At 52.3% G+C, this 26,577-nt stretch overlaps 3 protein-coding genes across 14 annotated transcripts in view; 2 read left to right on the top strand and 1 right to left on the bottom strand.

Annotated features, from left to right (window-relative positions):
* Positions 1-13,539, top strand: part of HDAC6 (histone deacetylase 6) — an 18,948-nt gene extending 5,409 nt beyond the window's left edge. For 10 of the 12 annotated variants that reach the window (XM_033409731.2, XM_033409733.2, XM_049704326.1 and 7 more), the window contains 21 exons: positions 986-1,090; positions 1,215-1,283; positions 4,861-4,987; positions 5,084-5,149; positions 5,241-5,300; positions 5,379-5,468; positions 5,982-6,088; positions 6,178-6,245; positions 6,489-6,660; positions 6,754-6,882; positions 7,054-7,222; positions 7,533-7,666; positions 8,199-8,267; positions 8,377-8,569; positions 10,063-10,212; positions 11,536-11,710; positions 11,821-12,287; positions 12,371-12,475; positions 12,609-12,755; positions 12,853-12,981; positions 13,192-13,539. In XM_033409731.2, coding sequence (XP_033265622.1) covers positions 986-1,090; positions 1,215-1,283; positions 4,861-4,987; positions 5,084-5,149; positions 5,241-5,300; positions 5,379-5,468; positions 5,982-6,088; positions 6,178-6,245; positions 6,489-6,660; positions 6,754-6,882; positions 7,054-7,222; positions 7,533-7,666; positions 8,199-8,267; positions 8,377-8,569; positions 10,063-10,212; positions 11,536-11,710; positions 11,821-12,287; positions 12,371-12,475; positions 12,609-12,755; positions 12,853-12,981; positions 13,192-13,260 — 2,800 coding nt within the window. In that variant the 3' untranslated portion in view covers positions 13,261-13,539. Of the gene's footprint in view, position 1; positions 751-985; positions 1,091-1,214; positions 1,284-4,860; positions 4,988-5,083; positions 5,150-5,240; positions 5,301-5,378; positions 5,469-5,981; positions 6,089-6,177; positions 6,246-6,488; positions 6,661-6,753; positions 6,883-7,053; positions 7,223-7,532; positions 7,667-8,198; positions 8,268-8,376; positions 8,570-10,062; positions 10,213-11,535; positions 11,711-11,820; positions 12,288-12,370; positions 12,476-12,608; positions 12,756-12,852; positions 12,982-13,191 lie in introns of those variants that run through there. The other 2 variants (XM_012537508.3, XR_004478177.2) reach the window with 2 other exon arrangements.
* Positions 13,540-13,677: 138 nt separating this feature from the next.
* Positions 13,678-17,919, top strand: ERAS (ES cell expressed Ras). Its single transcript, XM_004281963.3, has 2 exons — positions 13,678-14,890; positions 17,131-17,919. The coding sequence occupies exons 1-2, from the start codon at positions 14,758-14,760 to the stop codon at positions 17,874-17,876; spliced, it is 879 nt and encodes a 292-aa protein (XP_004282011.2). The 5' UTR covers positions 13,678-14,757; the 3' UTR covers positions 17,877-17,919.
* A 1,182-nt stretch (positions 17,920-19,101) lies between these two features.
* PCSK1N (proprotein convertase subtilisin/kexin type 1 inhibitor) lies at positions 19,102-24,686 on the bottom strand. Its single transcript, XM_004281962.4, has 3 exons — positions 24,468-24,686; positions 19,818-20,278; positions 19,102-19,430 (listed from the first exon to the last, which is right to left on the bottom strand). Exons 1-3 carry the CDS (start codon positions 24,579-24,581, stop codon positions 19,238-19,240), a joined length of 768 nt encoding a protein of 255 aa, XP_004282010.1. The 5' UTR covers positions 24,582-24,686; the 3' UTR covers positions 19,102-19,237.
* Positions 24,687-26,577: the final 1,891 nt, after the last annotated feature.

The raw sequence follows: 26,577 nt of genomic DNA on the forward strand, positions 1-26,577 counted from the left end.
ACCCACTAGCATAAGGCTTTTTTACTTTACAAAAAATTCCTTTCTCAAATGTAAAAGGTAATGGTATGGGAAGTATATTCACATGGTTCAAGAATCAAATGTTAAAAAAGGTTGGGGGTCCGGTACAAGTAAAAGTCCTCCCCACCCCCGTCTCCAGACACCTGCTTCCTCTCCTGGAGGCAGTCGCTGTCACCAACGACTCTTGTGTCCTCCCAGAAATATTCTGTGCCTTTCATGGAATAAATACCATATTTTGTTGATTCTAAGATGTATATTTTTTTCATATTTGAAACATCTTGAAATCCAGATGCATCTTATAAACAACGGTGTCTCAGAATTCCTTTGGCAGCATTTTCTGCTTTGTTATTGGCATGTAAAATCACAGTACATCTTCTCATCATTGGCATCTCAGAAGTGATGAAATGCAGAAGACGTAGCTTTTCTCCTACCTCCCCTTTTTTAGCCACAAATTATGGTAGCACTCGACACACTCCCTGTATCATGCGTTTTTCACTTATATATCTTGGAAAGCTTTTCTCTTAACAGTGTATAGCCTAGACCCATGTAGAACGCCATTATACAAATGCACAGTAAGTTAACCTGCCTGCTACCACTGGGCATTTTGGTTCTCTCCAATCATTTGCTGTTTCCAAAAAATGCTGCACCAAATATCATCCATTTATAAACATGTTATTTCACCCTTTTTGTTATATAGGTTGTGGACTAAGTCCCCAGGAGCAGAAGGACTTGGTATGAGGGTGTATGCATTGATAATTTTAATGAGCATTATCAAATTTCCTTCAGAGAGAGAAGAGTAGACTGGGGGTGAGGATCTGAGGGACCCAATTACTCAGTTCCTGGCAGATGTGCAGGCATCGGCACTGGGGGAGTTGGTGGTCCAGGATTAGAGAGCAGGGAAGAGTCCATCTCTGAAGAGGAGGACCCCTCACCACCATCAATCTGTGGCCTTCCCTGCCCTTCCCAGGCCTCCTGGACACCATGCCCAGCACAGTCTCATGGACGGGTATTGCATGTTCAACCACGTGGCTGTGGCTGCCCGCTATGCTCAACAGAAGCATGACATTCAGAGGTCAGCAGCAAGCAGCAGGGCGGGTGTAATGAGGGTGGCACAGGGCTGGGTATCTTGGTCTAGGCACTTCCCCTAGATGCTCCTTGATCTTCTTACGTAGTGCCCCCCTCTCTCTCACTCACAGGGTCCTTATCGTGGATTGGGATGTGCACCACGGTCAAGGAACACAGTTCACCTTTGACCAAGACCCCAGGTATGCCCGGAGTACCACCCTAGATGCTAGACTCCCAGCCACCCGCCACCTTTACAGGCGCAGCCAGAAGGGGCCCAGGAGGGAAGGGGAAGCATTCACATTTGTTGGGCCTGCCCTGGCAACAGGCTTGGTACTGCCCTCTGTGTGTCTGCTGTCTCTTAATTTCACTCTGAGACAGGGACTGTTGGGTTCCCCATTTTACAGATCAGGGAACTGAGGCTTACAGGTTAAGAGGTCATAGAGAGAAGAAGTTGAAGAGACGAGATTTGAGCCTACAAATGCTTGGAGATCTCGTTCACCAATTTATCCTGGAGCTGGAGTGAACCTCAAATTACTACTTTATGTTTTCCGATTATGACAATACTGCAAATTTTATTTCTTTAAAAAATTAAAGGGAGTTAGTTCCCTGGTGTCCTAGTGGTTAGTATTCCAGGCTTTAACTGCCTCTGCTGGGGTTCAACCCCTGGTCGGGGAACTGCGATCCTATAAGCCACATGGCATGGCCATAAATCAAACAAAAAAATTAAATATCGAAACGTCTAAAGCAGTGAGTCTCCTGTAATTCTTATCACGTCAAAAGTAACTGTTGATAGTTACAGAATTTTTCCTGTAGATGTACGAATATTCATCATTATCATTATTATTATTAACATACTACCACTACATTTTCTTCAATAACTTGCTTTTTGCATTTAACAGCATGGTTTGGACACCTCTCCATGTTAGTTCCTCTGAAAAGCATCTCGTTCTTTGTAAGAGCTGTACAGTGTTCCATTGTATGACTATACCTTTGGCCATTTAACCCCAGGACGTTTATAGGTCTTCCTAGTCTTTGCTCTACAGATAATTCTACAGTGAATAGTCTGGTAAATGTATAATTTTATACTCCTCTGAGTATATCTGTAGGATGAATTTCCAATTCGTCAGAGGGTCACTGTGCTTGAAAGTCTAGAATCTAGTGCCAGACTTCCCTCCAGAAAGAGAACCACCTTACCCTTCCTGCAGAAAGTGATTGAGCCCATCCTTGTCAGTAGGGGACACTACTAAATAGTTGCTGTTTTATCCAGCCTTTTATTGAATTGACTGCATAAATTCCACTTATTCTCATGGTTCCTGAGCTCCTGTGGCCCATTATCTAATCTAGGTTGGTTGTTCTCCAGACATTGCTTTATTATTTTCCACCATTCAGTGTTGCTGACAGATGTCTAGATGTCAGTCTGATTTTCATTCCTTTCCGATATATTTTCCTCTCTGGGAGGTTTTAGGTTCTATTATCCCTGGTGTTGTGAATTTTCACCCTGCCCCTCATTCTGCTTACCAGTGGTAGATATTTTACATCTGAAGACTCATGCCTTTCTTAAATCCTCAGAAGTTTTCTTCTATTAGATTGTTGATGATTTCTTCTACTGTGTCCTCTCTGGTCTCTCTGTTAGTCAGATGTTAGACTTCCTGGGTTGATCCTCTGTGTCTCTTATTTTTTATCTCATGTCTTCTGTCTCTTTTTTCCTTTTGCTCAGTGTCCTGGGAGATTTCCTCAACTTTACCTTCCATTCCTTCTTTTAAGCTTCAAGAGCACTTTCTTCCTCTCTGTGTTTATGCTCTACTAAGCTTTAGTTTAGTTGTTTTCCTTGTCTTCATAATAGTATTTTAAGGGCTATCCAATTTGTCTCCAGCCAGGACCCTCCTGATGGAGTTAAGAGATTGAGAGATGGGGAGCTGGGAGATTGAAGGTCATGGATAGATTTTTTTCATTTATACATTCTTATTCATAAAGAATGCATTGAATATATTCACAATTCTTCATATCTATGCATATAGTCATATATCCACAAAATAACACAGCTATTGCCTCCAATGCACTTTTAAAACGAAAAAGAATGATTAATGATATTAAGGAATTCTTGTTATTATGCCTAAGAAAATTAACAAGAATTCATTTAGTAAACTAAAGCTTAGTAGTTAAAAGAAACAAGTAAATTTAGTGAATTGGTTATTCAGTGAATTGGCTATTCAGAATTGATTTTGTGAGCATTGACCTGGATCTGTGCTTGACTTCTCCAGAAGGGAAACCTCAGATTGTCTTGGGTGACTTCCCAACCTGTTCAGCATGGGAGAGGGCCTGCTGTGGCCCCTGGAGCCTCAGACTACTTTCCAGAGATGTGTTGAAGTCTCTAATTGTCTGACATCCTTTCTCCCACTTTCTGTCTTCCTGGGTTGATATTTGTTTAAAATTCCTTTACTATCTTTTGACTAGGATTGTAGGATAATGAGGAGGTATACCTGTGCTATCAGTCCACCATTCTTTTACTGGAAGTCAGTTGAACTTATTTTAAAATCTCCTTCTATTTGCTTTATAAACTTAATTTCCTTGGGTGTTAGTGCTTCTGTTTGTTGGCTTTGGTGGCTCTCTTGTGGGGTGGACTTTCTTCAAATCTTTTCTTTATTCCTATCTTTCCTGATGATAATATTTATGTTCTACTGTATGTTTATCTGTTAGAGTCAAAAGTAAAACAGTCATCTCCCATCTCCTCAAGACCAGAGCTTTCACATGGTCTTTATCCCCCAATTCCAAAAATCCTTGTATACCAATTGCATTTAATTTCACAACTATATTATCAACATTTATTAAAATGTGACTGTTAAGTTTGTCTAGATTTATTGCTTACCACTATTTCTTGCATTTCCCTAAAAAAGGAAAAAAATGCTGCCTTAAGTCCTTTCTGGAACAAGGCAGGGGGTGGATGAACAGATGGATGGAAGGATGGATGAGAGATATTCATTTTGATCGCCTCAGTCAGAATCAAGCCCTCCTACTTGGCTTACTATCAGAACATATACCATTGTGTCTTTTCAGTATCTGTTCTGTGTCAGCCCCCCTCACTGCTCTGAGTGCTCAGTTTCTCACCTAGAAAATAGAAGAAATAGTAGAGGTAGCCTGTAAGGTATTGGAGACAAGGAATTGCCCCCTCACTGGCCTCATGGAGCCCCAGCCAGCATCCCCACTCCAGCTCCATGTACAGAACCAAGTCCCACCCCTCCTAACCCCTAGGCCCTGAGTCTCCCCACTTCCTTCAGGGAAAATACTAAGCTCCCTAGCCTTGCCTGGCGTTCTTTTCAGCCTTAGCCGGCTCCCGCCAACTAAGAGCCTCATGCCTCTGTGGGCCTCCAGTGTCACAGGGTTTGTCCTGCTGGTGGGTGGGCAAGCATGATCTAGAGTACCCCACAGGGTCAGGAGCCCTAGGGGGTGGGATAGACTTGATAGCTCTCAGGGTGTCAGAGCTAGAACTGGGTGGGCACTGAGAGGGGCAGCAGTGTTTGCTGAGGGAGCAATTTCAGTAAGAGAGCAAATGAATGAGTGAGTGAGGTAATGGATAAATAAATGGAAGAATTAATGCATGAGAGGATGAATAAGCTGGCAACTGAATGGAAGAATGAATGAATGTATGAATTAAAGAATTCATGGGGAAATTAATGAGAGAATGAATGAATGGTTGAGTCAACCGTGGTAGCTGTGGATTGGGGGTTTCTGGGGGGACCGATTCCTCAACCCCCACCTCTTTTTTTTCTCTGCCTCTAGTGTCCTCTATTTCTCCATCCACCGCTACGAGCAGGGTCGGTTCTGGCCCCACCTTACAGCCTCCAACTGGTCCACCACAGGTTTTGGCCAAGGCCAGGGATACACCATCAATGTGCCTTGGAACCAGGTCAGTATCTGCCCACCCTTTGACCCCAAAATGAGGCCCACCCCTGCCCTTCAGGGCAGATGGCAGGACATCCCCATCATGCCTCCCTGTCTGCAGGTGGGGATGCGAGATGCCGACTACATCGCCGCTTTCCTGCACGTCCTGCTGCCAGTTTCCCTTGAGGTCCTGGGGGTCTGGGGTGTGTTGGGGCAGAGGCGATGTTGAGGGAAGGGCCGTGAGGGCAGGTGGCCTCATGTAGTTCCTTCCCTCTCAGTTCCAGCCCCAGCTGGTCCTGGTAGCTGCTGGATTTGATGCCCTCCAAGGGGACCCCAAGGTAAGGCAGGTGCACTGGGATGGCAGGAGGGCAGAAGGGGGCCGCACAGAGCAGGGCTGACCCTCCTCGTCCCTCTAGGGCGAGATGGCCGCCACTCCGGCAGGGTTCGCCCAGCTAACCCACCTGCTCATGGGTCTGGCAGGAGGCAAGCTGATCCTCTCACTGGAGGTGAGTGACTCACTTCGTCTCTCAGCCCGTGGATCCTGGAAGACATAAGAACAACTTTCAGTCCTGTCCCAGCAATTCCACTTACTAGCTGAACAACCTCTCCTAAGTCACTCAGCTTCCCTGTGCCTCTGCTTTCCTTATGTAAAATGGGCATTAGAATAGTAGTAATCATCCCATAATACTGTCCAGCACATGAAATGAAGTCAGCCTTCAAATGCCCTGTTGCTTGGGCTTCCCTGGTGGCGCAGTGGTTGAGAGTCCGCCTGCCGGTGCAGGAGACGTGGCTTCGTGCCCCGGTCCGGGAGGATCCCACATGCCGCGGAGCGGCTGGGCCTGTGAGCCATGGCCGCTGGGCCTGCACGTCCGGAGCCTGTGCTCCGCGGCGGGAGAGGCCACAGCAGTGAGAGGCCCGTGTACAGCAAAAAAAATGCCCTGTTGCTTGACAACACCCTACTCTTCTCTGGTAACATCTGGTTCTTTCCTGCCCTCCCTCATGTGAACTCCTTCTCCCAGGGTGGCTACAACCTCCGCTCCCTGGCTGAGGGCGTCAGCGCCTCGCTCCACACCCTTCTGGGAGACCCTTGCCCCGTGCTGGAGTTCCCTGGCGCCCCTTGCCCGAGGTGAGCCCAGGTGGAGGAGGGGAGAAGTAGGCCCCTCATTACCCACTCAGGGGCCAGTTGGTCACATTTTCCTCTCCCTTGCCCTCCAGTGCCCAGGCGTCTATATCCTGTGCTCTGGAAGCCCTTGAGCCCTTCTGGGAGGTCTTCGTGAGATCAGGTAGTTGTCAGGGAGTGCGCTGGGTGGGGGGTTGGGCAGGGAAGGAGCTGTGGGAGGAGACTCCTCCAGACCCCACTCTGACTTTCCTCGATGCCTTGGTGGGGGAGGGTCAGGCCCTCTCTCACTGGGCCCTGGTTTCAGGCCTCCCACCCCTTTTTAGGTTTGGGTAAACTGAGTTCCAGAGTATTAAGGGGATCCAGGGTGGGGGAGTAGGAGTAGGGTGAATGTGGCCTCCCCATGCAGCTGAGACCCTGGAGGAGGAGGACACTGTGGAGGGGGACGATGTGGAGGAGAAGGAGGCGGAGGGACCATGGCAGCCCCCTGAGCTCCCAATCCTGACGTGGCCGGTGCTGCAGGCTCGCACAGGGCTGGTCTATGACCCACAGATGATGGATCACTACAACTTGTGGGACAAGTATGCAGTCAGAGAGCCGGGCTAAGTGGGAGGAGGGGAGGGAGCCCCCACTTCAAGCGCACTAAGCCCTGCCTCCGACTCCCCCACTCCTAGCCACCACCCCGAGACGCCTCAGCGCATCAAGCGTATCATGCACCACCTGGAGGAGTTGGGTCTTGCCGGGCGCTGTCTCGCCCTGCCCGCACGTCCAGCCACGGACGCTGAGCTGCTCACCTGCCACAGGTCAGACCCCTGTGGCCGGGTTGGGGTGGGGCCTCAGAGCACGCAAGCCACCCTGGGGGCTGGAGCCTGGGCTTGCCTCTATTACGTGGAGCTGCTGTGAGACACAGGAGAGGACGTGGAGGGGACAGAGTTACCTGGCTGTCCCCTTGAGTGCCCCCTCTGTGCCTCCAGTGCTGAGCACGTGGATCGTCTGCGAGCCACGGAGAAGATGAAGACCCGGGAGCTGCACCGCGAGGGCGCCAGCTATGACTCCATCTACATCTGCCCCAGCACCTTCACCTGTGCGCAGCTGGCTGCTGGCGCCGCCTGCCGCCTGGTGGAGGCTGTGCTGGCAGGAGAGGTGCCTGCACTTTGGGGAGGGGACCTTGGGCTCCAGGAGAGGAAGTCCTGGGGGTGGAGGGTGGGGAAAGAGGCGGCTCTGAGAGGTGGGCCAGGCCTGAGGAAAGGGGGCATGCAATGGGAGGAGATCCCAGCTCACCAGAGGCCTGGCTCCTGGGGAAGTGCACCCAGTGGGATGGGGGCTACAGGCTTGGGGGCCCCTAGCAGCTGGTGGAATAGTAGAGGGACAGGAGAGATGGAAGAGGAGAGGAAAGGGAAGGGAAAGCGGGGAGGGTGGGTGGTCTAATCTTTGTTCCCTGCCCCTCCCCCAGGTTTTGAATGGCATTGCTGTGGTACGTCCCCCCGGCCACCATGCAGAGCGGGATGCCGCTTGCGGTTTCTGCTTCTTCAACTCTGTGGCTGTGGCTGCTCGCCATGCCCAGGCCGTCAGTGGGCGTGCGCTGCGGTAAGTGTTCCCTGTCCCCACCGCCTGGTGCTTACGCAGCAGGCCCTGTAGTACAGCCCCCAAAGTTACCCCGAACCACCCAAGGGTCCAATTGCCCAGCACTTCCAGAAAAGGACCAAGGATCTAGCCTTTCAGTGCTTACCCAGATAGGATCCCCAGATTGCGGCAACCAGGTGATTATAAAACAGCATCTAGGGTCCCCTTCCCCAGAATTTCTGGCCCTGATGACTATCCCAACAGAAGCCAGGGTCCGGCCTCTGGTGCTTCCTTCAAAAGACCCACAATCTAGCCCCTGGCACTTACCCACACAAGGCCCGGGATCTGGCCCTGAGCACTTGCTCGGGCCCACAGTGAAGCCCTTAGGACTCTGATAGGACCCACAAGCCTGCTACCCAGTGCTTTCCCCAGGGACCCAGGGTCTTCCCATCCACAATAAATGCCCCTGCATACAGACTCCAGGGGTCTAGTCCCTGCCCTCCCCCAGGGGGCAAGTGTCCTGGGGTAACTGAGAAGCTGTCCCCTCCCTCCTCAGGATCCTGATCGTGGACTGGGACGTCCATCATGGTAATGGAACTCAGCACATATTTGAGGAGGACCCCAGGTGAGGGGCTGCGGCAGGGGGTGGGGTGTGGTCAGGGAGGTGGGCGGGCCATGCCTCATGGGTGCCTCGCTAACCAGGCACATCCCTCCTGCCCACCGTGTTCCTGCAGCGTGCTGTACATTTCTCTGCACCGCTATGATCATGGCGCCTTCTTTCCTATGGGGGACGAGGGCGCCAGCAGCCAGATAGGTCAGGCTGCAGGCACGGGCTACACCGTCAACGTGGCCTGGAATGGGCCCCGCTTGGGTGACGCCGACTACCTGGTTGCCTGGCATCGTCTGGTGCTTCCCATTGCCTATGAGGTACGATTTAGGACGCACGTGACAAGACTGTGTGGGTGGCAGCAGGCGTGCCTGTGGCCAATGTCTCAGTGACTGATCCTGTGAGAGGACCTGCAGGTGGCTGCTGTGATGGCTTTGGGGGAGGGGATGTGACTCTGATGGCCTTTGGGTATGTTTGTGCAGTGGCTGTATGTGACTGCCTTCTGTGTGTAACTGTGAGGACTTGGGAGTGTGCGGGGGTGGTCTTGCCTGGGGGCGTGCCTGGCTGTGTACCTGTCCTGTGTGTACACCATCACTAGTGCCTATCTGTGTGTGATGGTGGCCCCATGTGACTGCCATCTCTGTGGAACTGCACGTGCCAGGTGGAGAGGGGTTCGAGCACGTGTGAAACTCTGCACGGGGAGCTATTTGTCACTACCGCTGCTCTGTGTGGTGGGTGTGATATTGTACGTCATTGCACATTGCTCTCTCTGACAGCCAGTGTGTGACTTTCTGCATGTGGAAGGCTGTGTGTGACAGTCATCTCTCTCTCCTATGGCCTATATACATTTCCCTGACTCTGTGTGAGTGGCTGTAGGTAACTGCCTCCTCCGTGTGTAAACTGTGTGTATGTGTGGCAAATCATGTGTACATGACTAACTCTGAGGGTGGATGAACGTGAGCGCCATCTCTGTGACCTCTGTGCAGACATGCGTGTTCAGATGTGTATGTGTGTCTGTGCACAGTTGGCTGTGACTATCTCTGTGTGTGTAACTCTATGAAATAGTGTGTGTGACCATGTGCAAGCGACCACCTCCTGTGGGTGCAACAGCACATGTGACTATTGTGACTGTGGTGGTGGCATGTGTATGATTGTGTTTGTGCAGGGGTAGCTGTGGATTACTGTTCCCTCTGAGAAACTGTGTGTGCGTGTGTGACTAGTACTATGTATAGTCTGGTCTGTGTGAGACTGTCTGATTGTGTGTGGGTGTATGTGACTGTATGTGACCATCTTCTGTGTGTGGCACCTGTGTTGTCATCTTCTGTGATGGAAACATATGTGCACCTTTCTTTGGTACCATGTGTGTAAAACCCTGTGTTGTGCCCATGTGTCCCATGTTTGACCCAGGGAGGGGAGTGTGTGGCTCTTGGTCTCACCCTTGGGTGTGTATGTGAGGACATATCTCTCTGTCTCATGTCACTATCTCTTGACATGAGTCTCCACATCTCACAACTCTGCTTCATGACCCTGTCCGTCTGTTTCTCACATCTCCATATCTCTGTATCTCGGGTCTCTAAATCTGTGTCTGATGTGTCCACGTCTCTGAATCTCTCTTGTGTCTCCATGTCCTCCCCTCCCTATTTTCAGGGCTCTGGTCTTGTGTCTCCCGGGCTCCAGGTCCCATGTCTCCATCTCTCTGACTTGCATTGCCATGTCTTCGTTTGTCCTTGTCTGTGTCTCTAGGTCTCCCTGAACTGCTGCCTCCCCACGCCCCCACCCTCATGCTCATGTGTCTCTTCTCTCCCTGCCTCAGTTTAACCCAGAACTGGTGCTGGTCTCAGCTGGCTTTGATGCTGCCCGGGGGGACCCACTGGGCAGCTGCCAGGTGTCGCCTGAGGGCTATGCCCACCTCACCCACCTGCTGATGGGCCTGGCCAATGGCCGCATTATCCTTATCCTAGAGGTAGCTGTCTCGGTCCCTCTTCCTGCGGTGGGAGGGTGGTCGGGAAGACTTGGATGTCCCCACCTGGGGTTGTGGGCACACAGTGGGCATTAGTAATAACACCAGCATTAGCAACTTTAATTGAGCACTCACTATGTACAAGACACTCTTCTTGGCACTTTACGTGCATTATTAATGCATTTACTTAACAAAGCAGCCTTGTGAGGTAAGGTCTACTGACCTCATCATTTTCCTCTCTCAAGATCAGGGAAACTGAGGTACAGAGAGCTGCGGTGACTAGCTGGAGGTCACACATTTAATAATGACGGAGCCAGGCCTTGAACCCAGGCAGCCTGGCTCCAGAGTCTTTACTTTTTACCTCTACTTGAACTACCTCCAACAAAATCCTGAGACAAAGGAAATTCACTGACCTTTTGTAAAGTACTCAGTGCCCCCACCCCCTGTGCCTCAGTTTCCTTGTCTGTAAGGTGTGGATGGCCAATCGTGGAGGGGTGCCTGGCACATGGTAAGCCCTGTGCAAGAGCTGTGGCTTCTTATGGTTATGCGTTGTTCGTACATTAGTTTAACCCACTCAGCAACCTTCTGTGCTGTCATTTGTACTCCTTCACAGATGAGGACAATAAGTCACAGAGAGATTAATTGGCTGGTAAGATGTCCCACTGTGTGCCCAGGCCTGCCTGTGGCAGGGCAGGGTGGTGGACCCTTTCCTCAGGTAGCCCAGGTTCCAACCTCAGTGCTGCCTCTTACCAGCTGTTAAGACCTCAGACAAGTCATCTAACCACTGTGAGCCGCAGTTACTTTATCTGGAAAAAGAGCAGAGACTGGGGTTCCTGTAGAGTGTGAGAAAAGAGGGTTCCCATACCAGGTCAGGATAGAGATTCACATAGAGAGAAAGACCAGTTGTTCCTGTACCAGGGCAGGGCAGCACCTTCTGTGGGTGGGGCCAGGGGTTCCCATACTGTGAAGGCAGGTTCCTGCACGGATTCAGCACATGCGGTTGTGAGGATTCAGTGCTTAGAATAGGGTCTAGCACACAGCAAGCACTTAATGAACGTCAGCGCTTACTAATGTTGCCATCAGTACTGTCATTCTTGTGGTTATTATTATCTTGCACTTTATGTCACAATTCTGTCCCCCTCAACAACCACCTCACATAGTGGGCGCTGTCCATCTGACAGATGTGGGTTCTACTTACTTGTCCCCAGTACCTACCCTCCAGACTTGCAGGACCCCAAGGGGAGACTGAGAGGCAGGACATCTCATCTTCCAAATTCCCTGAGGACCCCCCCATCATACCTTTCCCTCCTCTTTTCCTTAACAAAGGGTGGTTATAACCTGACATCCATCTCGGAGTCCATGGCCGCCTGCACCCACTCCCTCCTTGGGGACCCGCCACCCCTGCTGACCCTGCTGCGGCCCCCACTGTCAGGGGCCCTGGCCTCGATCTCCGAGACCATCCAAGTCCATCGCAGATACTGGTGCAGTTTGCGGGTCACAAGTGAGTGGGTGAGGGGAACTGCGGGCAGTGGGGGCTCAGGGGAGGGCAGGGATTAGAGGTGGGAGAAGGGATAGCACCCACACTCAAGGATCTCCCTTCCATGGTTCCAGAGGTCAAAGATAAAGAGGGACCCTCCAGTTCTAAGTTGATCACCAAGAAGGCACCCCAGGCAGCCAATCCTTTGTCAGCCAAGGGGATGACCATGCCAGAAGGGAACATTCTGGAGGCAGGCACAGGGAAGGCCACCTCAGCAACATCTGTGAAAGAGTCCACTCCAGGCCAGACTACGTCAGAGACAGCTGTGATGGAGTTCACTCAGGACCAGTCATCAGAGACAGCCATGGGAGGAGCTGCTGCGCTGAACCAGGCCACCTCAGAGGCAGCCACAGGGGATGCCACGCTGGACCAGACCACCTCGGAGGAGGCTGTGGGGGGAGCTGAGCTGATCCAAAGCCCTCCAGCCTCATGCACTGACAATCAGACTCCTCCAGCGTCACCCATGCAAGGAGCCACAACCCAGATATCCCCCAGTAAACTGACTGGAAATCTCAGGACCTTGGAACTAGACAAGGCACAGGTAAGGCCCACCACACCCAGGTAGGGGGAAGAAGGGACAAGAATCAGGCCTCCCGGATTCATCTCTTATCTCTGTGTGTATAGGAACCCCCAGAAGAGGAGGAGCTACTAGGAGAGGCAGCTGGAGGTCAGGACATGAATGAGTCAGTACTGATGCATGTCACTGGAGACCATGCTGACACTGACCAAGTGAGCTCTGGGAGAGGCTAGAACAGTGGCTTCCTTCTCATGCCCATTTGTGCCTCCACGTAGGAGCATGGGCTATAGGGACATATAATGGGGAGGTGGAGTCCCTACCTTACTCAGTTTCACCCACCCCCAGGCCATGTTTTATGCTGTAACACCACTGCCCTGGTGTCCCCATTTGGTGGCAGTATGCCCTGTACCTGAAGCAGGCCTGGATGTGACCCAACCTTGTCAGGACTGTGGAGCCCTCCAGGAGAACTGGGTGTGTCTGTCTTGCTACCAGGTATGCAGCCGAGGAAAGGGATAGGGTGGAGGTTGGCCCAGGAGCAAACCACAGGTGGGTGCTGATTCCCCACCCAATGCTCGCTTCCCAACCTCAGGTCTACTGCAGTCGTTACATCAATGCCCATATGCTCCAACACCATGAAGGCTCGGGACACCCGCTGGTACTCAGCTACGCCGACCTGTCTACCTGGTGTTACCACTGTCAGGCCTACGTTCACCACAAGGTGGGCCCTGGGCAGACCCTCTAATGTGTGCACACTCACACTCCCCCCTGCCCCCCACACCTTTTGTGATTGCATAAGGGGCGAATGGATACCCTTCTGCATGTGGGATAGGCCAAGAGACAGGGCGGTTAAGGGCTGGAGTGGGGGTAGCCTCCTGGCTGAGGTAGAGGGGTGCTCACTCTTACCTCCCCTCTCTTGCCTCCTCCTCAGGCTCTCCTAGCTGTGAAGAACATCGCCCACCAGAACAAGTTTGGGGAGAACATGCTCCACTCACACTAAATCCCAGAGTGTGCTCCTCTTCTTCACCTTCTGAGACCCAAGATAGACCAGCCTTAGTTCATTCCAAGCTATACCTTTGATGAGGGGTAGCCTCGCTCCATCCCATCCTGAAGACCCTTTACAACTCCCCCAGGGTGCTGATTTAAGTGTATATATTTGTAAGAGGACTGTGATCAATTATAGATCTCCCACTGCCTGCTCAAGGGACTGCATCTACTCTGCTCCAGAAGGCAAGAGGAGCAGCTCAGTGACCCCAAGAGGGGGCTGATATAAAGATGATACTTTGGAGGGGAGGGGGATCAACTGGCAGGTATGGCGGGGTTGCATATGTAATAAAGTACAAGCTATTACAAAACTTGGAGAAAGCTTTTAATCTTGAGTGGGTAAAGAAGCTCACCCTCCTGGCCAACAGGGCTGATGAGTAATGAAGGAATGAGGGTGTGGGTCTTTATCAGGTCAACCCCCTGCTCATCCAAAAACTAACTGGAAATAGAGCAAGCAGCTTGGCTGGCTCCATAAGAGATTAAATGGTGGGAATCTGTGAGAAAATGAGCTCCTGCCTTAGAAATAGGAGCCTCACAGCCAGTCCCAGCTACACCCTGGGCTGGGAAGGCAAGAAAACTATCATGAAGTGTCTTCATTAGGCCTCAGTGTCTTCATCTGTCTTTGTCTTGATTGGGGGGTGGGGGGTCCAGGTTTAACACACTTGGATTTGGTCGTCATGGGTAGCTTCCTGGGGGAAGGAGTGTCTACCACTGACCAAGGGTGGGGAATTGTGGGATAATTTTAGGGTTTTATTTCTCCCACATAATGAGAATTGCTTCGGCAACTCAAAGGAGTCTGGGCTGAGGTTTCCTGGACTTTTCTTCATGGCCACCCTCTGACCCCAAGATGACCACCAGAGCCCCACCCAATCAAGAAGAGGAGAATGGGACGGGGAAGGGTCAGCTCAGTCATCCATTTTGAAGGAGCATTGTGGTTGCCCCTGCCCTCACAAATCCTGCTTACATTTTATTGGTCAGAATTGTGTCACATGACTGCCATAGCTGCAAGGGAGTCTACAAAATGGTGTAGCTTGGAACACGTCCATCTCAAATCAGGTTCTTTCTGCCTTTACAAAATAACCCCTCCTCTGCAACTCTTTCCCTCCAGGACCGGACGCAACTCTCTCCCACGCTACCAAAAAGCCCACTTGAGGCAGCACAAGCTCCAGGGCCTTAGGCCCTCACAAAACATTTGGCAAAGTCTGGACATTCAGGTCAAAAATCTGACACACCCCCCACGCAGTAAAAACACAAAATCACGTCCCAGGTGGGGCTAAGGTAAGGAAGAGGTGCAGCAGGATGCACGGGGCACACAGCGGGGGTCAGCGCTCACAGCGCACCCCAAGAAGACCTCCTTTGCGCACACTTGCCTGGCGGGCAGTGACCCAGCACTCACCCCGGGGCGGGGGACAGGGGTGAGCCGGCGGAGGGGTCCAAGAGCGGCTGGCTGCGCATGCGCACTCCCTCCCCGCCCATCCCCACCTCGCCCCATACCCCCAGCTGGGACCAACGTCTCATTCCCTGTCAGTCCTGTCAGAGCAGCAGAGGGTTCGGGTCCCAGCGCCACTGGCCTTCCCGGGACACAGGTGAGCCGGGCCGCCCAGGCCCCCCAGCACCGACCTGAGAGGTCCTTCCACTTAGGGCTGTGGGGGTATGGCCGAGGTCGGGTGTTGGGGACCCTCCCCTGTCTCCTCCCATCCTCAGGGGCCAGCAACCCTGGACCGCCTTTGTAAGGACGGGCCTGGGTGAGGGTGTGGGCGCCGAGCGGGGAGCCGGGAGCTGAGCGGGGAGGTCCAGGCCGAGCACGGGGTCACGGCTTTGGGGTGAAACTGGGGGTCCCCTCTCCCAGCCCCACGCTGGCCAGCCACCCGGGCTTAGGGGATACGTGTATGGGGCCCGGGCCAGCCTGGAAGGAGGTGGGACTGCGCTTGGGGGGGCGCCCCCTGCTCCCCTCAGGTCAGGGAGGTGACACAAAGGAAGGGGTACGGGTGTGGGGGAGAGGCCCCCGACAGTACTCCACTGGCACTTGGCACTGCGGTGCTTCCGTATTCCCGTGTCGCCCTGCCATGGGCTGTGTGACCTCGGGCCAGTCACCGCGGCTCACTTCCCCGAGCCTCACGGCTCCTTGTTGACGAAGCGGCCATGGCACCGTCGGCCTAGCGCCCCGCCAGGTGTCGGGAGGTCGGCCGGCGCTCCGCTGCCAGTGTCCGGTGCTCTCGGTGTCAGCCCCAGCGACCCCCCGCCCAGAGCGAGGGCCCCCTCACCAGGCCCTGCCTCGGGTGACAGCACCCACCTCTCCAGTCCCCTGGACTCCCTCCCCTTCTTCCCAGTCCCTCAGCAAATCTTGTCAGGCCTGCCTTCGGAACATCTCTGAATCCCGCCCGGCTTGTCCAGATCCCCCACTGCTGGCCCGCACTACTGCCCTGGCCTCCTTGCTGCCCCCCTCCCCTCAGCTCTGTCCTCTGCTTACATCTCCTCATCATGGCCCCCTTCTTCCTGGGCGAGCACATTCCACAACTCTTTTCAGGGATCCTCTCTGGGCTGAGGGCCCCACAGCTAGATCCCCACCTGGGACCTAGCCCCCCAGCCCTGACCCCCGGATCCCAAACTCCACAGAACTCCCCCTCCACCCCTACCCCCTGTGGATCCCTCAAACCCACCACCTGCCCCCCAGCTGCCACTGTCCCAGGGCTTCCTGGGATACTTGGGGCCGCAGCCATTATGATGCATTTCCTGAGGCCACACACCGAACCAAGACCAGGATGTGTATTGAATGGGTTAATGGTGACTTAGTATTAATAGTGAACGCTAATTGAGTACCTGCTGTGTGCCCATCCTCTTCTAACTACATGGTAATTTACTTGCTTATCTTGTTTATTGTCTCTTTCTCGCTTTCAGAATCTAACCCTCCCAAGGGCAGGGACTTTATTTTGTTCTCAGCCATATCCCCGCCCCCACCCCACCCCCCATCCCCGCACCCATCACAATGCCTGGCACGCAGGAATGTCCTCGAATTAATGAATGAAATTAAATTATAATAGAAATACCTAACATTAACCAAGCACCTTCTGCCTGCTTATCACCTATTGCTGAAACATTTTTTACTGATTTATCTTTGTTGTTGTCTGTCTTCCTGACTAGAATGTCACGTTCATGAGGGCCAGGGGTTTCTTAATCTGTTTTTTCCCCACCTCTTTGTCCTTGCCCCACAGTAGGTTCTCAACAGCTGTATGTTGAATGAGTAATAAAGACTAAATTCCAATGACAATGGCTAACAGACCTCATCATTTGCTTACCTATTTGGTTTATTGTCTCCATCTTTTAAAACGTAAACTCCTGGGGGCAGGAATGTTGCTCGGCACAAACTATGACTAGCAGTGTGCCAGGTTGGGGTCCAATGGTGACACAATCCGAAACCAAAACCGACGAAATCCCTGCCCTCCCTCCGGAATGGGGAGGGACTGCTAATGGGCAGGGGGTGTCTTTTCCGGGTGACTGGAAATGTTCTAAAATTAGACTATGGCGATGGTCACACAACTCTGTGAATGTACTAAAAAACATTGAATTGTACACTTTAGCTAGGTTAACTTTACGGTATATAAATTAATTAAGCTGTTTTTAAAATCTCAGCGTTTATGTTGTAAAAGGGAGTGAGAGAGAATAAACAACATAAATAATGTATTATAGTATATTAGGTGATTAGCACACACTAGGCACTCAATAAATGTTGATTCGATGACACCCACCTGTCCCCTTGCCCCTAAATGGTCTCACCTAACCTCCAAACCCCCCACCCCCATTGTCTTTCTTCTCTTTCCACCTGCAGGGCCTGCTGTCCACATCTCTTCCCTGAGCTGCCCACTTGGGGCCATGGCGCTGCCAACAAAGCCTAGCATGATTGATCTGGGCCTGGGCACCTGGAGCCCTAGCTCCCAGGAGCAGAGCCACAGGGCTCGGGCACCCTCCAGGGGTGTTGGCAAGCAGCTGCCTGAGTACAAGGCCGTGGTAGTGGGCGCGAGTGGCGTGGGAAAGAGCGCGCTGACCATCCAGCTGAACCACCAGTGCTTCGTGGAAGACCACGACCCTACCATCCAGGATTCCTACTGGAAGGAGATGGCCCTGGACCATGGAGGCTGCATTCTGAATGTGCTGGACACGGCGGGGCAGGCCACTCATCGGGCCCTGCGTGACCAGTGTGTGGCGATTGGGGATGGTGTGCTGGGTGTCTTTGCCCTCGATGACCCCTCGTCTCTAGCCCAGCTGCAGCAGATGCGAGCCACCTGGGGCCCGCACCACACCCAGCCCCTCGTCCTTGTGGGCAACAAGTGTGACCTTGTGACCACCACCGGAGATGCTCGTGCTGCTGCTGCAGCCCTCGCAAAGAGCTGGGGAGCCCCTTTTGTGGAGACCTCAGCCAAGACACGCCAAGGTGTGGAGGAGGCCTTTTCCCTGCTCATCCATGAGATCCAAAGAGTCCGGGAGGCCATGGCAAAGGAGGCCATGGCAGGGCCAGGTGGGGATAAAGGCCGGCACCAGAAGGCCATGTGCCGCTGTGGCTGCTCTGTGGCCTGAAGTTCTTGGTCTAGAAAAGTGGACCCTCCCCCAGACCAGGGTGGTGGTTCCTTCACTTGAGACCCACCCCCCCGCCCGCCCCCCCCACCCCGCTCCCCGACCCCAGCAACTAGCTGTGTGGGACACTGTCGGTGTACTGGGGATAGATGGACCCTTCTCCTGGGGAGGTTTTCTTTTGGTGATGGGCTTTTTGGCAATGTGGGGCCGTAGCGTTGGTTATATATTATGTCAAGTTGATTTTGTGCAAAATTAAATAGTGTTCTTAGGTTTCAAACCTGCCTCCATGCCAAGTGTTATGTGGGTGGGAATGAGACTGGGGAGAATGTTACTTGAATTGTGAGAATTATTTCATTCAAGAAATGTGGGGGAGACCCCTGTGTACCAGGCCCTGCTTTGGGTACAAAAGATATAGAGGCAAGCAAGACACTAAAAATCCCTGCACTTGTAGATATAACATAAGGCTATGTATTAAAGGCGGGCAAAGGAATAGAGTGACAGGGAGGTCAAGGAAAGCCTTACTGAGTAGGTGACATTTGGGCAAAAACTTGTGGATAACTAGGGACAGAGGGAATAGCCAGTGCACAGGCCATGACCACAAAACAGTTACCACGCCAACTCCCAATACCTTCAGGGCTGGGGTAAGAGTACAGATAGAGTGGCTTCTATACTATATAACTAAACATTACATATCAAACTAACAAAATACATCCTATCCTCCTACCTTGACTAATGCACTTTCTCAAGGCCCAGAGAGTTCCATGCCAGGAGGTGATGGTGTTGGGAGGGCTGACCCCTGGCCGGGAGTGGCAGCCCACTCTGTTTCTCTTCCTGCTGGTAGCCCCTCCCCATATCAGGAGGCAGGGGCTCATGTGTGCAAGTGGCCATGCCAGCACCGCCCAAGCTCTACTCACATGCCGCACAAACAGCCACCCCTTGACCACCACTTGGTCCCCAGGAGGATGAACCCCCAGAAGATGCCGCTGAAAGTGGCTTCAAAGCCTTCTGGGCTCCCCATTCCCAAGCGAGGCCTAGAAACGGCACAGAATCTGGGTGGGCACTGCCATTGTCCATATGGGTATCTCCCCAGTGAGGAGAAGCGAAGACTGAGGCAGGGGTTGTCTCAAAAGTGCAGGATGGAGGGCAGGGGCCCCTTTTCCCTCGTCTGAGGGCAGCAATCTCCACCCAGTCCACCGTCCCCCTAGACACTGCCACTCAAACAAGCACATAGTTGCTTCAGATCATATTTATTGTGGGGTCAGGGGTGGGGATCTTGGGGTTCCAGGGCAGCAACAGTGGCTGTCGGGGTGTCAGGGGCGGGGCGGTCCTGGGCCGCCGGAGTACGCGCAGGATCCAGGCGGTGCTCAGGGCAGGAGGCGGCGCGCTGGGGCCTGGGGAGCGGGGGTCTCCAGACGCTTTACGCGCAGCAGGGCCCCCAGCACGCCCTCAGGGGGGACCTCAGGGCCCAGGTCCTGGTCAGCGGCTCGGCGGAGGCGACGCGGGGCAGCCACAGCTTCGGGGTCTGCGCTTCCCGCGAGGATCCGCCCCAACAAATACCTGCAGGGGAGCAGAGCGGAATGCAGTGAGGACGTGTCCGTGCGTCAACGCCCCGGCCCTAGGACCTGGACAGCGCCGCTACCCCGGACCGCCTGGGGACCTGGCAGCCTCCTCCCACCCAGGCATCCCACTGCTTCCTGGAGACAGATGTCTCCGCCTTCCATCCCTGAAACTATAGTTTCCCCCCCTCCCATTCGGACGAAGGAAGCTGGCCAGGCATCTCTGCCCCCACACCCTAGGTCCAGGACTAGAAAATTCCCTCCCAGGCTTCCAGGACCTAGGTGTTCGCACCTCCACCCCGTGAAGCAGGCCCCCGCCGCTCCTCGCCCTCCTCCTCCCGGGATATAGGCGCCCTCCCCCGCCCCGACCACCCCTTGTGGGGGGGACCTCAGCAGCTCCGGATCCAGGTCCGGCGTCTCGTCGCCGGCGTCCTCGGCATCTGGGCCCGTGGGGCCGTCGTCGTAGACTGGGGGCCGGGGTCTGAGTGCCGGGGCGGGAACAAGCTGGGCTGCGAGGGCAGCGGGGTCCAGGCGGGCGCGGAGCAGGGCTCGGGCGAGCTGCGCGGCTGGCGCGTCGGGGTCGTCCTCCAGGCCCAGCGCCGGGTCGTTGGTGCGGGGTGCGCCCCAGACGCGCAGCAGCTGCGCCAGGGCGCGCGCTTGCTGATCCTCAGCCTCTTGCGCCTCAGCCCGCGCCCGCTCCTGCCGTTCGGCCTCCAGCAGGTGCGCCAGCGCCCGCGCCAGCTCCTGCACAGCCCCCGCCGCCTCTCCTCGAGTCGCTGCCCGCCGGAAGCGGCGGGGAGCGCTGGCCTCAGCCTTGGGCGGAGAGGCTGCGCCCAGGCTGCGGGGCTCCTGCGGGAAGACAGGTGGGGAGCGAGAGGTCGTCAGCGCCCGTCAGGCCAGGGACCCCCAACCCGGGGGACTCCGTGGATCTCAAATATCCCTAGATGCCAACATGCCAACAAAGGCGCTGTGGCCCCTCAAATATGAGTAGACACCCCTAAGGTCAATGGAGACCCCCAAATATCTCTGGACACTCTTAGGACCACCAAAGACCTCTAGATTCACCACCCCTAACGATTTCCTAGTGACTCAGAACTTGCCCCAGGGCTGTTGAAGACCAGGGTTTGTTTTTTTTTTTTTTCCGGTACGGGGGCCTCTCACTGTTGTGGCCTCTCCCGTTGCGGAGCACAGGCTCCGGACGCGCAGGCTCAGCTGCCATGGCTCACGGGCCCAGCCGCTCCGCGGCATGTGGGATCTTCCCGGACTGGGGCACGAACCCGTGTCCCCTGCATCGGCAGGCGGACGCTCAACCGCTGCGCCACCAGGGAAGCCCAAGACCAGGGTTTTTTTGTTTGTTTCATAGGAGTAGCGATGGTAGATATGACAGCTATGGATTTTTCTATATCAATGCTGTGGACAACAGGAACCTGTATTTGCATTTTATAGATTCCTATTGTCCACTTGTTTTACCCAAAAGGTAGCAGACTGTTCTGCACCTTGCTTTTTGGAACCTATATTTAGATCAGTACCTTAAGAGCATCCTTTCTCTCTTCCTTCCTTTCTTCTGTATTGATTCTCTTTTGTATGGATGTATAATAGTTTATTTAACCACCCCAATTGATGAACATTTAGGGTGTTTCCAATCTTTTGCTATTCTCATAAATAATGTTGGGATGAATAACCGTGTCCATATATCATTTGGCATGTGTGCAAGTCTATCTGTAAAATAAATTACCCAGTGACTAATTTTCAGTTCAGGCAGTTTTGAAACAATTTCAATAAGTTTAAAGAAATAAAAGACTATCAAAATTATGAGAGAGAGGGCTTCCCTGGTGGCGCAGTGGTTGAGAGTCCGCCTGCCAATGCAGGGGACACGGGTTCGTGCCCTGGTCCGGGAAGATCCCACATGCGGCGGAGCGGCTGGGCCCGTGAGCCATGGCCGCTGAGCCTGCGCGTCCGGAGCCTGTGCTCCGCAACGGGAGAGGCCACAACAGTGAGAGGCCCGCGTACCGCAAAAAAAAAAAAAAAAAAAGTATGAGGGAGGAACTAATGACCATTAAAATAACCATGAAGATTTGAAAAAGAAACATCTAGAACATCTAGAAAAATACTTTTAATGAAATCAAAAATTAAATGGGCAAGTTAAACCGCAGATTCGATTGCAGCGGAAGGAATAGGATTGAACAGAGCTTGGAAACAGATCCACACACACTGACACTTGCTACGACAGAGGAGACACTGCAGAGCAGTGGGGACAGGACCAACTCCTTCAATAAACTGTGCAGGAAGAACAAGTGATCCAAATTTGGGAACAATGGAAAGGAAAAGACAAATAAACTTAACTACATTCAAATTAAGGATTTCTTTTTATCCCAAGACATCCTAAAAAGAACGAAAAGTAAAACCAGAGTGGGAGAAGATGCTTGTAGCACAGTCAATAAAGGATTAATGTCCAATAAACAGAGAATGCCTAAAAAGCAGTAGGAGAAAAGCAAACTAATATAAAAATAGGCAAAATTGATGATCAAGTATTTCACAAAAGAGGAACCAAAAACAGTTACTAGGGCTTCCCTGGTGACGCAGTGGTTGAGAATCTGCCTGCCAATGCAGGGGACACGGGTTCGAGCCCTGGTCTGGGAGGATCCCACATGCCGCGGAGCAACTGGGCCTGTGAGCCACAACTACTGAGCCTGCGCGTCTGGAGCCTGTGCTCCGCAACAAGAGAGGCCGCGATAGTGAGAGGCCCACGCACCGCGATGAAGAGTGGCCCCTGCTCACCGCAACTAGCGAAAGCCCTCGCACAGAAATGAAGACCCAACACAGCCAAAAATAAATAAATAAATAAATAAATAAATTTTAAAGGAAAAAAAACAAAAAAAGTTACTAAACAAATGAAAAATAGTGAACCTCATTAGTAATCAGGAAAAATGCAAATTAAAACACCAGTGAGATACACTATGCAGAATACGTCCAAAAGATTGCCAAAATTAAAGTCTGATAATGTCAAATGTTGACATGGATATAGAAAAAATGGAAGCTCTTATACATTGCTGCTGGGAACTCAACTGTTAAGATAACTTTGAGGAACAATTTGGCAATGTCTTAAAAGATGCACATATCCTACGCCCCACTCCTGGGGTGTTACACCTCAGACTAGCTTTTGCACATATACTGCTGGACACAAGTGTATGAAGAACTACAGCAGCACTGTTTGTAATAACATAAAAGTGAAGGGAGGGAAAAAAAAGAATGAAAAGCTGGAAACAACCCAAATGTTGTTGCTGACGTATTGAGAATGTATCTATAAACCATGATATACTCATGGGATAAAATATTATGCAGCATGGGCTTCCCTGGTGGCGCAGTGGTTGAGAGTCCGCCTGCCGATGCAGGGGACACGGGTTCGTGCCCTGGTCCGGGAAGATCCCACATGCCGCAGAGCGGCTGGGCCCGTGAGCCATGGCCGCTGAGCCTGCGCGTCCGGAGCCTGTGCTCCGCAATGGGAGAGGCCACAACAGTGAGAGGCCTGCGTACCGCAAAAAAAAAAAAAAAAAAAAAAAAAAGCAGCAATAAAAATAAATGAATTATAGCCACATACTTCAATGCGATGAATCTCACAACCAATGTAGAGGAAAAAAAAAAAAAACAAGTTACAGAATTCCACTGCAGACTGCCTGCGACTACTAGACACCCTGATGACTTCCTAGTGACCTCTAGTGACTACCAGGAGCCACACACCCAGTATGATTCCATTTCTGTGAGGAAAAACTAGACAAGATATTGTTTAGCGATACATACATATGTGATAAGCTGCAAACAAAAGTAAGGGATCAATTAACAGAAAATACAGGATAATTATGGAGGAGAGGGGCTGCCTTAGGGAGAGGCACCCAGGGGCTTCTAACGATTGGTCATGCTCGATTTCTTAAGCTGAGTAATGGGTACACAAGAGGGTTATCATTATTTCTTACATTGTATATACATATGTTTAAATGTATTATGTCATATATAAAAAATATTTAATTAAGAAAAACACCATCCTTGACACAGACAGCCTTGAACTCTTCATGAAGAGGATGTACTCCAAGTGCCCTTGATGCCCACCACCCCTCAGACACCCCGGGGAATCACACACAGTCATGGCCTCACACACACTCATTTGGACTGACAGGCCTTGAGATGTCACATATGCAAATCAACACTGCCACATCCACACGCAAGGAACTGCACATGTTCATGCACACTGATGCTCACGCGGTTACAATCGCCAAGCCATCCAGATGCAAGAACAAGCACCACCCTTAAAGACATAACGCAGCACAGAAAGAGACATCATGGCTCCTCTCCCCACAATGACACAGCTCCACAAAGAAGCAGGGAGGAACAGCCTCGTGAACACACATACAAAATCCTAGTCACTCAGTTCAACAGAACCAAAATGGGATATGCACTCGGGGTGCAAAGACCACTCTCTCCCAAACAAAAACAAGATCACACAGACACACAGAAAGACACGCCCATAAGTCACGCCATTACCATAGAATTCACAAGCACAGAGTGTCACTGAGAAAAGTCACACGCAGAAGCATCACACACTGCACACCCAGACCCACACTGGCACCTTTGTATGGACGCTCGGAAGCCCTTACATGAAAAGACGCACACAGGGAGAGCACACCCTCACGTCCCTATCATCACATCATGCGCACACAAACCATGCGCACACAAACCGATGCCCCTGCCTTAAATCGCGCTAGTCCCATGGACAGCGCCACAGGCGGCGGGCGGGCCGAGCCCGGGCGGACCAGCAGAGTGCGGTGGCCCGACTAGCCCCGCACACTGCCACCCGCACACCCAAGAGACCAACCCCGGCATGGCCTGGGTACAGACTGGCGTCCGGACCCCCGGCCACCCGGGCCGATCTCTCCGCACGTCCCGGGAGCAGGACCAGCGAGAAGAGGAGCCAGAGGCCGGGCACCGACCCTCGCTGGTAGCATCCTCCACCCCACCGCCACCCCGCGCCCGACCCGGGTCGCACCTTTACCGGCCTTGCGCAGAGCGCGGGGGGCGGCTCGAGTAAGCCCAAAAGCAGCAGCACCAAAAGGCCGACGCCCCCGGCCCGCGGCCCGCGGAGCAGCGGCGACCCCGCCATGCTGCCCCAGCGAGCCGGGCTCCGGACGGGCGGACTGGCTGGCAAGTGCGCAGCGCCTGGGCTAGCGGGACACGGATGCGGTGCTCTGCGGCTGCGCACGCCGGGGAACCCTGCCCACCCCCTCCCGCCACCCTACGCAGGCGCAGCCTAGGAGCTCCCGCAGCCCCTCCATCCCGCCCGTTGCCATGGAGATGCCCAAGGGGCAAGGTGGCGAGCTGGAGACTGCGATGGCGGTTACCATGGCGGTCGGAGGGCAGTTGCCAGGGCAACAGACCTTGCTGTCGCCTCAGCAGACAGGCAGGAAAAAATGACGCAGTGGAGGGGAATGAGGGTCTGGTGTTCGCCTCTCCCTCCTTGGGGAGGAGATATATGACTTTGTTCATTGGATAAACAGTTACGGATGCCCTATGGACCAGGGCCTTTACAGGGTGATGAGTTCATTCCAGGTGATGTGACCATACATAGGGCAGTTCACCATTCTAATGTGCAGCCCCTTACCTGCATAAAGGTTACTGGTAGCTGCTTCCCAGAGTGGCTTTGAAGGTTTAATGACATTCAGCAGGAACTCAATAAAAGTTCCTTTCTATCCTCTCCTTGTCTGTTTGCCAGTATCTTCATCTCTCCATGGCTTTGTGTTTCTCTTTCTGACCCTATGTGTCCATAGCTCTGTCTTCCCCTCCCATCTGTCTCTCCCTGCCTCTGATTCTTTCTTTCCCTTCATCTCCACAACACTCCTCCCGTCTGTCTTTATTTTGTTGTCTGTATCTACTTGTTTTTCCGTAGATATATAGATAGATACATTGATAGATTTTACTCATATATTGTTCCAAAAGGATTTCAAGCATCAAAAGGATTCGAAGTATTTCTTTGCATTCCTTCATCAAAGGAAACAAAACTTTGGTAAAATTTGTGTATCCATAGGGGGAAAAATGTTAGGAAGGGCATGTCAGTGGTATGGAAGGGCATGTCACTGGGGGCAGGGAGAGATAACGGATGGTTTGTCACGTTCTCCTTTACACTTTTCTTAGTTGTCTGGGAAAAAAAGATTCAATGAATAGGTATTACTATTATAATCAGATAAAAATAAAGATATTTTCATTTTGGTTGGAATTAAAACAAAGTATGGTAACATGACATAAATCAAAAGTGAGGAAAAGAAAGATCCATTTATGTTGTGAATATATCTAATCCATTTATTCTAACTTGCCTCTATCTCCTCAGTATTACAAACAACTTTACAGTGAAAATCCTTATACACATCCCCTTTGGACCTGAAGAGTATATACCCAGGGATGATGTATTGGACATGCAATTAAGATGACTCCCATGATCCTTGCCTTCTGATGTTCACATCCTTGGGTAATCCCCTCCCTTTGAGTGTGTGTGTGTGTGTGTGTGTGTGTGTGTGTGTCCAAAGGTGACCAGATGTACATGATTACATGTAGATAATTATGTTAAAAATGAGGTTGAAATGATCAACTTGTGAGGCAACTCCCACTCCCTTGCTGGCTTTAATGAAACAAGTGGCCACTTTGGGGAACCTCACATAGCAAGAAGCAGAGGGTGGCCTTTAGGAGCCTAGGGTGGCCTCCAGCTGACTGCCAGCAAGAAATTGAAGCCTTCAGTCCTATGACTTCAAGGAATTGAATTCTGCCAACAACCTGAGTGAGCTTGGAAACAGATCCTTCCCCAGTCGAGCATCAGATGAGATTGCAGCCCTGGTAAACACCTTCATTTCAATCTTGTGAGACCCTAAGCAGAGAAACAAGTTAAGCCACACCCTGACTCCTGACCCACAGAAACTGTGAGTTAATGTTTTTTCAAGTTAAGAAGCTTATGGTAATATTGTTACACAGCAATAGAAAACTAGTATAAATGGGATAATAAGACTTCTATAGAGGAACTTCCCTGGCGGTCCAGTGGTTAAGACTCCATGCTTCCAATGCAGGGGGCACGGGTTCGATCCCTGGTTGGGGAACTAAGATCCCACATGCTG

Source organism: Orcinus orca, chromosome X (genome assembly GCF_937001465.1).
Source record: "Orcinus orca chromosome X, mOrcOrc1.1, whole genome shotgun sequence".
NCBI lineage: Eukaryota > Metazoa > Chordata > Mammalia > Artiodactyla > Delphinidae > Orcinus > Orcinus orca.

Bases quoted from the DNA above. Each gene is read 5' to 3' on its own strand.
- ERAS (XM_004281963.3), top strand. From the start codon at position 14,758: ATGCGCACTCCCTCCCCGCCCATCCCCACCTCGCCCCATACCCCCAGC. The intron at 14,891-17,130 runs GTGAGCCGGGCC...TTCCACCTGCAG, and splicing joins CTGGCCTTCCCGGGACACAG to GGCCTGCTGTCCACATCTCT.
- PCSK1N (XM_004281962.4), bottom strand. From the start codon at position 24,581: ATGGCGGGGTCGCCGCTGCTCCGCGGGCCGCGGGCCGGGGGCGTCGGC. The intron at 20,279-24,467 runs GTGCGACCCGGG...GTCTTCCCGCAG, and splicing joins TCTGCGCAAGGCCGGTAAAG to GAGCCCCGCAGCCTGGGCGC. The intron at 19,431-19,817 runs GTCCCCCCCACA...GCTCCCCTGCAG, and splicing joins CTGGATCCGGAGCTGCTGAG to GTATTTGTTGGGGCGGATCC.